The sequence below is a fragment of the Haemaphysalis longicornis genome, unplaced genomic scaffold (genome assembly GCF_048455015.1).
Source record: "Haemaphysalis longicornis isolate Haplotype H1 unplaced genomic scaffold, Haemaphysalis longicornis Haplotype H1 scaffold_1, whole genome shotgun sequence".
Classification (NCBI taxonomy): Eukaryota; Metazoa; Arthropoda; class Arachnida; order Ixodida; family Ixodidae; genus Haemaphysalis; species Haemaphysalis longicornis.
In genome coordinates this window covers 441,039,729-441,050,953 of record NW_027526203.1, presented here as the reverse complement: position 1 = coordinate 441,050,953, position 11,225 = coordinate 441,039,729, and the positions used below count along the sequence as shown (strand labels likewise).

Here is an 11,225-nt window from a genome sequence, read left to right as displayed (position 1 = left end):
AAATTTGAACTAGTTGTTATATGCAGCCGCACTCACGTAAAAGGAAAGCATTTGGCTTTTTAATTTCTTTTGCAGAGTTATAAATCTAACGTCACTTGTAATAAAATTGGATCAAACAGGGGCTAGGATTTTGTAGAGATCGGTTGCTATTCTTTCCGAGGGTCAGAAATTATGCTCACTCCTGTGTCTCGCTGTCTGGGCTCCGTGGTGTCTCGTTACTGTGGACTGCACGCAGCTGCCGCTCGTGCTTGGAATTCTCGCGCTTGTCCGGGGACCGGCAGAACGTTGTGGTAATTCGCCATTTGTGATTACGTGTGTGCAAAGTCAGTTCGATCATTGCGACAGGTTGGGTGTTCTGTTTCATGGTCTTACAGCACTCCCAGACATATCGCAATGTCCGGCGAGAGCGTGTCAGATCGCTTACCTACTAATGTTAGGCCTGTGAACTACAAAATAGAGTTGAAGCCGGACCTGAAGAAGCTGGCATTCGACGGCCGAACCGTTGTGACTCTTCAGGCAAGTGTCAGATCATTTTATACGCTCGAAGTTGCGTGATGTTTACTGCTGTCGCAACTGCACTGCTGATCGTCGTGGGGTTCACGTAAACCTTGAAGCCTCCTCTTTTTTGAACACTTGTTAAATTTTTATAAATATTTTATTATTTTTAGTACGTCATTTCAGTCGTTCCCCGGAGCGCGAGGACCTGCCTGAGTGCGTTCGAAAAGGCGTTTCTCCAAACCAGCGGCGCGCCGCGAACACGTGTAGCCGAGCAACCGAACAGTAAAAGTGAAGCAGCTTATTGCTTTACTCTCAAAAAAAAAAGAGAAAAAAACTGTATATAGGAACCGACAAGCGTTAAATGTGCATCATGGGTATGTTTGACGACCGCTGCTTAAGATCCAGTAGCAACACGAGTGGCTCCTTTTAAGTTGCCGGTTTTTTGGCGCGAAATTCAAAGAAAACAATAGTGCCCCTTATATGTAAACATATAAGCATAATTAGAAACACGGGAATATTTCTTTGGAGAAAAAATTTCACCAGAAGCTCTTAGAAACCTGAACGTCAAAGGCGTGTGCTGATGCTACTTTTTCTGTCAAATCGTTGCAGGTTTGTGAGCCCAGTGACTCTATCACCCTCAATTCACTCGACCTTGACATTAAATCTGCTGAATATGTTTCTGAGCAAGGAAAAGGTATGTGCAGTTTTTAGTTCAATGCACTATCAGCGTGTAAAAAAGTGAAACATCTTGAGTTCGATTTGCCGCCCAAGTTTGCCCAGCCTGATGCAGCCCCCCAAAAGGAAAAACTCCTGCCTACAGAATACTTGCATATTAAAACTAATGCGGCTCAACGGGCTACCCGGTCCTACTAGGAGTTAATCACTGTGCCGTATTTTCTGTGATGCCATTTTTTTCTTCCTGTCCAAGACTATACAGTATGTGGCGGAGTGTTTTAGCCAGATCGGAAGGTCCTTGCAGACTGAATGTGCTAACCTAGGATCACACAACCATGCAGTATCCATGGCTGACGAAGTGACTACGCAGAGATTTTCTTTTGAGGCTGTATCAGGCGGTGTTAGCAATATCGGCAACTATTGTCATCAGAACCTTGTAGATTGTGAAACTGTGGCCATTATACAAGTAGTTGCCTGAATGGCAGTGTTTGCATAAGTACCTACTGGCTTGGGGCCAAGCTTTGCTATCAGTGTCTGTGTGACATAGTTCTTACAGTAAGAAATTTTTCTGTATCTTGCACAACCAGCAGAGTTTATATACTCCTGTCTTCCCAAGCGCTGACATTGGATTTTCAGCAATACTGCCCTTTCAGTGATGCCTACCGTAGCAAAGGCAAAAAGTGTATGACAATGAGCACAAGTAGTGGCTCATTTTGGGTAGTAGTCTGAGGAGCTTCAACCCTCTCTTAAATCTCTCTGCATGCATTTTTCCACTATATATGGTTATAGACTGCAGAAGTGTGCTCATTTTTCCAGCAAAGAGCAGCCACTAATCAGACGTCACGTGAAGCGTTGGGTGTGTTGACGTATGTCAAATTATTTTAATTATTTCCCTGGGATAAGGGCGGTGAGAGGGCACATTTAACACCTTGATGTTTACTTCAGTGCCCCTCCAAAAGCAGCTCTGAAATGCCACTGCATACAGGTGATTGGACAGCCAAGTGACATTTGATTTGACTGCTCATAGACATGCGCAGTTGATAAGCATCTGTTGTTGAAGTCAATCGTGCAGTACACAGGGACTGCAGCGCGCATGTCTGTGAACAGTTTTGACTGTACTTAATGCAACTAGATGCTACAGGCTGTATGCCTGAAAAAATTTCGCTGTTGCTTTTATAAAATAGTTTCAAACTTAAAAATTTTATTTTTGCTTTTCATTTTGGTAGCTAACCTAAATTTCGTCACTGCCTTTCATTGTCAGGCCTCACTTGGTTGAAGAGCTGCACATAGCATTATATATTCTGAGCAACCGAACATGGCCATTAAGCAAATATGAAACTTTGGCCTTACATAGGCCTTGAGAGCCGCAACTAAAAAAATTCTTTTTATGTCCTCTCGTAGTGCAGAATGCATTGTGTGCATACCATGCCTTTATGCATCAGAAAGGTCTAGATATCAGGTTTATGCCATAGTTTTCTGAAGCAGGCTGTTGAGAGCAGTACTTTAATGCAATCTACTGTCATTAATTTAATGAACCTTGTTAAGGTCCCTGTTGTAGACAAAAATATCTAATAGCTGAAAAAGGCCTGTTCAGCTAGATATCTCAAATGCAGTAGAATTTGCAGAATCCTACTGCAGTTGCAGCCATGTCTGATTGCGAGCTGAGTGTAGCAAGTTCCAGTGACGTTTGACTTTCATTCTGGATATTGAAATTGTTTGGCACTTGATACCCAAGACAAAGCTTGTATACCATTTGCTGAGGCTTTCATAGAGCGCAGTTAGGCAAGGTCTGCATTGTTTTTAAACAATTTAAGTTGACTTGACATAGTGCTCATGATCGCTTCCTGTTGTCCTACATTTTTTTCTTTGCATTCTTTGTGCTCTTTTTGAGAAACACAAAGCAGATGTTTTTTTCTCTGTGTACAATGATTACAAGGTACACAAGATCCTTCCGTTAACTGGAGGAGCAGTAACCTGCCTAACACAGCTCCTGGGAAACAGTTTACAGGTTCCTTATGTTATTTGCGTACTCAAGTAATCACGTTCCCGTGTTTGCTGTACAAGGTTGACAGCCTAAGCATCCGACTTATTTGCACATTGCAGAGCACAAGGTCAGCAGCATTGCCACATCCAAGGAGGAAGAACGAGTCACTATCAAATTTGATGAAGCACTTGCCCCAGGCACAGGGCAGCTTAAGGTTGCTTTTTCAGGAGAAATGAATGGGAAGTTGCGAGGCTTCTACTGGGTGAAATTCAAAGGGCAAAATGGTGAAGAAAAGTTTGGAGGTGTGACTCATTTTGAGGTGAGTTATAAAATTTCAAGAGTTCTGTGTGTGTGTTTTTTTTTTTTTTTTAATGGCCAAGCTGTTTACTTCTACCCTCTACCCTCAGTCGTGCCTGCACAGACATACAAAAAAACTACGCGCCTCCATCTTCCTCGAAGCAGGCGAGACGTCAAGCAATCCTGATTCGTCAGCCCTCTGTTTCACTTTATCATGTGACGTATTGCCCTGGGCGAGGGCAACCATTCTGCTTTTCCTTGGGTTTTCCCAACGGCAGCCCTAGCGTTACACCTTTAGGTCTGATGAAATTCACAGCTACCTGTAGCTTGATGCACGACAAGTCTGACATTGCTTGGCGTGTCGTTGAGCATAGCATTACCTGCGGCTAATTCCAACAAAGCACATCCCTGCAAAGGTGTATTGGTCAGTGCTTATCCCTGGGCCTCTTTTTTTTTCTTTCCCCATTTTGTGCAAGTCCTGAAACTCTCACAGTGTTATTATTCACAGAGCAGTGCTTACACGTAGTGCTGTGTTGGCTAACAGTATTCCCGGGATTTCCCGTTTTGTGGGGCCCGAAAACTCTTTGAATGTGACCAACATAGCACGTGAGCCCCATGTGAGCCCCATGTGAGCCCCACGCCAGTACTGCTGACTGTGGACGTCTGTGGGGCAAACACCAGTGACAAAACGCCAATCTTCACAGTCATCACCCCCAGACAATGCAAAGCAGGGATCAACACCTTCATGCGTAGGCACTTTGCGTGGTTGAGATAGAAATGAGACTTGCCACGGGTTGTGGTCGGCGAATTTAGCATTGGCATTGTGAAACGCGACAGGGACAGTTTCCTTACTTCTGTCTTGGGTCATTTTAGACTCGCATGCTTCAATGACCAAAGTCAACCAACCACATGGTAAAAATCGTGTTTGTACTTGGCCTTGGCCACAGAGTGATTGTCATTGTCACTACCATTGCTCTAATGATGAATCATTGCATACCCTCATCAGCAGGTGCAATTGTTTTCCAAACGCTTTGCTGGACATCCACTTTCATTTTGAAGCAACGTGCAGAACATATAGGCCCTAACAGATTTATCTTGCAGCGATTGCTTTGTAGACTTATATTGCCTAGGAAAATAGAGCAGGGCCACAATTCCTGTCGTATACTGTCAAGTTGTCGACCTTGTGACAGTCATTCAGACGTTCATAGAGAATTACTCCAGCTTTAGTGGCAAAAAAGCTTGCTTACATTTTCCACAATGTTCTGGTGCTAGTTCGCAAATATTCTAGCTGCACTAAACAGATCTATTAGTGGTTTGAGCGACTGGCATGCTTACAGCCATTTTAATTACTCGCACTTTGAAAAAAGTAGGGAGCTGTGTACTCACCACTTTGTTGCAACAGATCCAAACTATTATGAATTATTCATGTCATCAAAAGCTGAGAGGGCCATGTCTATTGAACGTGCGCTACCAATTTTCTTGATGTTGTATGCAACTTTATGCTGATATGAATGAAAATATCAGTGTATTTTTGCCTTTGCTACCTCAGCAAACTTGCTTTCATAACATGCCCTGACCATGGTACATTCACATCTGTCCTGTTGCGGTGAAAGACTGGATACGTGAATGCAGCAATCATTTTAGGACAAGTTCACGCATACTTGAAGAGGGTATGCTTGGCTGGGCTCATATGAGTTCAACGAATGTGGAAAAAAAAATAAATTCCAAGACTAAAACGGTAATATTAAAATGAAATGTTAATCAGTCATATTTACCCACACATAAATTATAAAATCTTCAAGTTACGCACAGCATAACAGCGTGGCCCGTCTAATATGATGCCGTATTTTTATTTTTGATCTCCCCCACATGATCACTCTTTCATTCCTTTTTCTAGGCCACTGATGCACGGCGGGCGTTTCCGTGTTGGGACGAACCTGCCTTGAAGGCTCACTTTGATCTGACCCTCATTGTTCCAAAGGATCTCACGGCACTTTCCAACACTGTAAGGCTATATTGCTTATTGCCAGTGCTCAAATAAGCCTGTACAAGATTCATTGTTGTCCTAAACAAAATCGTCCATGTTGTCACTGTAATATGTTATGTAAAGAAGGGAACATGTTATGTGGGAACTAGCGGCTAGCTTGTTTGGGTGGTGGTTAAAATGCTAAGCAGTCACCGAAAAAGCCAGCGTTAAGACACAGGTTGGCACATTTGACTTGTAGTGCAGATGTTTATCTTCATGGAAGAAGAAGGGGGATGGGAGCTGCCATTTGTAAATGAAGAACAAAAACATGTACGTTACCTCATCTGGCTGGTTTGTTAAGCCTGGTGAAGAGTAGTGGAGATAATTTTCATTACTGGTTTATATGGTTGTTTCAAGCCTCAGAATAAAAGTGCACAAGCAGAAGGTGTTTCATAATTGTGCCTATCAACCTACGACAGTTTGACACACTGTTAAGCGCAAGCCCGCTGCACTGCATGCAATAACATTTTGCTTTACATTACAGCTTTAGCTTTTGATGGGCCTTTAGGCCAAACTTTGTGGAAGCGAGAGACAAATGCAAAGACACAGGCTTTGCTTTTTCATTGCAGAAGCAAAGGTTAGGTCTTTATCCCGGAGCTACCCGAAATAAAATTTGCTTTTTTTTTTAAATAATACTGTTGAACCCCTTTATAAGAGACACGTACCGGGGAGCAGTTTGTCTCTTATATGAGATGTCTCTTATAAGCAGGGAACCATGTTTTCACTTACTAATCAGACCCTAGTTTAATGTGGGCACCTTATGACTAAAATAAGCTCAAAAGAACGCTACAGCATGTTTCAAAAGATTCATTCTAATTAATGTTTGGCAAGAGAATTTATAAAACTGTTTGCTTCATGACTGTATTTACACTGTTTTTTACAACCAATTCTACAAGCTTTTTTTCCTTTCCTTGTTTGTGGAAGATGAATCGTAGATGTTGAGTTCACAAGCCTGATGAATAGCCAGAGCGCACAGCTTCTTCCGCTGTGTGCTCAGGCTTGTAGGACTCAACATCTGCAGTGCTTCTTGATTGGGAGCTACGCGAGTGGGAGAGCCCGCATGTGCGATCGCGCTCCATCCAATGGATGGCAGTAAGCTTCAACCACTTCTGTCAGTTGCATTTCCATTGGCAGGGCTTCTCATTGTCATTTCATAGCTGGCTGAACCACTGTGTGTTTGCTGAAGTTTGACTGCAGGCGTCTGTCGTCCACCTGTGTTTCCACAATGGAAGCAACTGCAATTAGTGACTGGTGGCACTGCATCTGAAATTAAAATGTCTGTTACAAGCGAGATTATTGATTAAAATTGAAGGATAACTTGTCCCTTATAACCAATTTTCTACATTCAATGTCTGTTATAAAAGAGGTCGATTTAATGGGAAAGATAGGGCAGCCAACCATGTGGGTGAATAGTGTCTCATACCCATTTGTCTCTTACATCAGTGCCTCTTATAACGAGGTTCAACTGTATGAGTTGCATATTCGTGTGAGTATCATGTTCAGACCTCAGTTGTTCTTTTTGTTTACAAAAATTTCACTAGAAAGTTAAAAACACCTAAAGTTTCATCATATTTACTAAAATAACGCAGCTGATAAATTACCTGCTGTAGATCTTTCCTAGAGTGCACTTGAAATGGGCAAAATTTCTGTGTCTTGTTTGGCTCCATGGTGTAAAGGCTATGTCTTTGGCTTCTACTCGGAAGGGAGATCAATATTTTAGTGTATAGTTTTCCCACCAGTATCTTGTGACCTTTTAAAGACCTAGGTAAGCACAGTGAAGCAAATGTTTTGTCCTCTACAGTTTCTATAATACCACCATTTTCAAATGCAGGGCTATTGGCCGTAAGGGTTCCACAGAGGCATTTTTAGATGCGCTGTTCCTTTCCTTTTTCTTCCACTCTAGTGAGTGTGCTAAAAGTTGCCTATGCCTCGCAGCATGCGCACTCATCTGGTTTCCCCTAGAAACACTTGCTTTAAATTAAAGTTGGCTCTTTTGCACTGTTCTAACACTGTGAAAAAAATCCAGATGCACAAGAGGCTTGTGCAATGGGCAACATTTGGGCACAAGAGAAAATTGCCTCGTAACATGCATCTCAGCATCCCCCCCTTGGCCCCTGTAACCTTTTCATGGGACCCCTATCACTTTTGTCAGTTCACGAGGGGACCTTAAAATATCCATGGTTTAAAGCCACAGTTCCAATAAATGTCAAAGGTAACCTGACTTTTTTTAAGGACAGTAGTCTTTCTTGGGCTACTTGAACGTGGAAATTTTGGTCTGTCTGTCTGTCCCTCAATTCAGCCGGCCGGCCACAGTCAAGGCAGATGCTGAACAATAGGTTTGTATGCCCACAGTCTAAGGCCGGTGGCGGTGTTCATACTTCTGAACATGGTTGAGCCAAAACAAAATATTACGCAAATCAATACATAAGTGATATTCACAGCGTTCCTTTACTAAAAATACATGGATGCTTGATTTAATGAAAAATATGTCCAGGAAAATATGAAAGCAGATCGCGGTTTTCCTAGTGACATTTTAAGAAATCAAACGGCAACAGTAACGAAAGGTTCCCCTAGATGGTGCTTGGAAAGCACGTGGAGTAGGGTGCCTCGATTCGCGTTCGTCTCCGCCGCACGGCAGCGCTGGCATCGAGGCATTCTTCGCGCAGCAGTGGAACGCAGTAAATTTAAATTGACTTGAGCAAACCTTTACCATGTTTATTGTGAGAGGAGCGAGACAGGAAAGGAACAGCATGAGAGGTGAGCAGGAAAAAGAAGGAAGGCATTTACTTGGCAGGGGTGCCAAACGACTATCATCTTTCATTAACATTTGCTACAAAGTAGGTAGATATGCGGCCCTGTTATTTTTTTTTCTCGACATTTAATTGATGAAATTTATTTGAAAAATTTTTGGGCCTAACTCAATTTTATGGCGTCACTGAATCCTCTTTCAAATGCAGTTTCACTCGAGTTCAGAATTAATTGGGAGCCATTGCATTTCAGTGTGTTTGGCACTGAGTGCAATAGTCTCCTGTTAAAAACAAATCGAACACCTTTTATGGTTTCCCAAATTTGTCTGTTGTACAGGTGCCGTCAAAGTAATTAAATCAAGGATTTGTGAATATCACAAAATATTTGCCTTACTGGCTTTATGACAGCCATTGCCGGTCTGCAAGACGCTTTTTCTAACTCCTTTGAATGCACACCACTGCAGCCAGGCAGTTTCTGGAAGAAGAAATTTCTGTAAATTTACGAGACCATGTTCCAATTACTTTTGATGGCACCTGTACCTAGTGAAACTGAGTACTTTAGGCATGCATTTAATTAATGCACTGATTTACACAGTCTACCAGATGTAGGGGAAATCCCCAAGGTGGAGTAAATTTCTGCAAAGGAAACTTTTACATACCACTGAATACAGCCATACGGCTACAAAGGAAAGCTATACAGCTTCCTCAGAAACTTCTTCTTCTTCAGAAGTTTTTTCAACTGCGAAGTTTCTGAGGTAGAGTGCATGCCTTCTGTTTCTGATGTCTTACCTTTGCTCCACTTAGAACATAGCCAGTGAGGAGGAATATCCAGAAGATCCATCACTGCGTGTGGTCACCTTTTCCACGACGCCAAAGATGTCCACTTACCTTGTTGCCTTTGTGCTGGGCGAGTACGACTACATTGAAGGGGTCTCACAAGACGGAGTTGTGGTCAGGATCTACGCACCCAAGGGCAAGCAGGAGCAGGGGAAGTATGCACTGGAGGTGAGCCTGGACCACGAGAGCCCTTTTTGCACCAGGGTACAGTCTACACCCAGTACAACGGACACTCCTAATCCGGAAAAAAACGTCTGCTGTATCCAAAGTATGCAGTATCCGAACAGGGGGGGGGGTTATGAGCGCAAAAGTTCGAACTTTGACCAGTACTACATATACATGCTACAGACTCTTTGTTCTTTCTACGCGCCTGCATTACCCCTGCACAGCGTTCACGCGGGGGAAAGAATCAATCAATCAATCAATCAATTTATTAATATCTCCAAATGGATGTTATTAATATCGCCAAATATCTCCAAATGGAACCTAGAATAATAAATGCCGAGCTTCATTGAACCTCAGTTCTTTATTACCTGAAAAAACTGTGAAGAGTGGAGACTCGACTCCGAGTGTGTTCAATCTCACCAGAGTCGCGTTTATCTGCAGCAGCCTTGTTCTTTACGGTTGAGCGGACCATCTGCTTAGATAGGCCTGTACTTTTTCGGTGACGGCCTGTTTTTCGTCATGTTCGACAGCGCTAACCATGCTTGTTTAACCGACGGTGAAATCAGCTACCCTGCCGCTCATGCCGCTGGTCTCACAAAAAAAAAAAAAAAAAAGGCCAGTGGCACTGGCTTGGCTATGCAATGACCTGGCTGCCGACAAAGTTGTCAGAGATAAGTTTCCTTGCCAAAATAAACTAAGAAAAAGCATATCGGGTGCCAGCATTGCGGAAGTCTGCTATAAGCATTCAGTAAAAACAATTTTCGCCTAAAATTTAGTCTGTTGTAGCCGATAGTCCGCTCTAGCCAGATCTGTTATGAGCAGAGTGAACTCCGCTTAAAATGCACGGGGACCAGACAAACCAACAGAAATGGTCTGTTATAACCGGAAGTCCATTGTTGCCGGATCCGCTGTAACGAGTGTAGACTGTATTTGCATTACATGTGCTTCGGTTTTTCCGAAATCTTGGAATGTGAGAACTGTTCTATTAGTTTTTTTTTTTTTTTTTTTTTTTTTTTTTTTCCTAACAGTCTAGGAGTTCGTTTAATAGGAAAGTATGGGGTAAAAGTCTTACTTGCCACTTAATCCCATTATTATGTGTACCGTATTTGCAAGATTCTAACACACACCTTTTTTGTTATTGTTAAAAGTAGCCTTCAAATTTGTGGCCGTGTTACAATTGGGCTCAAAACCGAAATCAGCTTCAGAGCAGTGAGCAGCATTGCCATTGACAGGAACTCTCCCTAAACTCTCCAACTCGATCCAATTTGAAACAGTCTGTCAACATCACGTGAGTAAATTTTGGTGCACCCATTCCTCAATGGGCGTACCTTAGCCAGCTGCTGCAGTGAGCACCTCGTTTCAGTCGTTATGGCTCCGAAGGGGTGCCACTAGGAAGCGTCTGTCAAGTGCAAGGTAATTTTACTTGCCGAACAGAACCACAGCATGACAGGCATCCCGGGAGACATGAGTGCGCAATTGATGTAAACAATGCAGGGCCATATTTTCGTGCAAAGGTTTTGTAGCCCTGAGCATGGACATTTTTGAGAACTTGTTTGATTTCATAAATTAGCAGCAAGTTGTAGAAGTTCATGAGCAAGTTTACGAAGCACAAGGAATTTTTGCTGCCATAGTTGCACACGTCAAATAAAATGTCTTCTGCCAGGTACGTGGTGTCATGCCTTAAATCTGTGTGGTAGAGTCGGCATCAAATTATTTTTTCGAATTTTCTTATGTTACCTGTTAGCTTACCTGTGCATTACAATTAGGGGCAAGTTAGAATCACGCAAATGCGGTAAACACATAACTTTTGCATCTGTCAAGACAGCAAAGCATGTAATCTGAATTTAATGACAGGAAAGAATTGAATGACAGGATGCTCTGCTTTGACAGTTTCTTTAAAAACGGGAGTAATTTGGCAGTTTAAATAATAGGAATCAGACATGTAGTGTTGCTTTGTTAACATGTATCATTGTACTTTAGTGTGGAACCCTTTGTG

General features: G+C 42.6%; 1 protein-coding gene across 3 annotated transcripts in view; it reads left to right on the top strand.

Moving 5' to 3' along the window:
• Positions 1-25: 25 nt before the first annotated feature.
• Psa (puromycin-sensitive aminopeptidase) overlaps positions 26-11,225 on the top strand; it is a 33,329-nt gene continuing 22,129 nt past the window's right edge. For 2 of the 3 annotated variants that reach the window (XR_013319651.1, XM_077687517.1), the window contains exons 1-6: positions 26-290; positions 375-516; positions 1,108-1,192; positions 3,277-3,476; positions 5,352-5,459; positions 9,032-9,232. Coding sequence is in view for 2 of the 3 variants with exons in the window: in XM_077687517.1 (XP_077543643.1) it covers positions 172-290; positions 375-516; positions 1,108-1,192; positions 3,277-3,476; positions 5,352-5,459; positions 9,032-9,232 (855 nt within the window). In the remaining variant the exon portion in view is untranslated. Of the gene's footprint in view, positions 517-1,107; positions 1,193-3,276; positions 3,477-5,351; positions 5,460-9,031; positions 9,233-11,225 lie in introns of all 3 variants that reach the window. The other variant, XM_077687518.1, reaches the window with a different exon arrangement.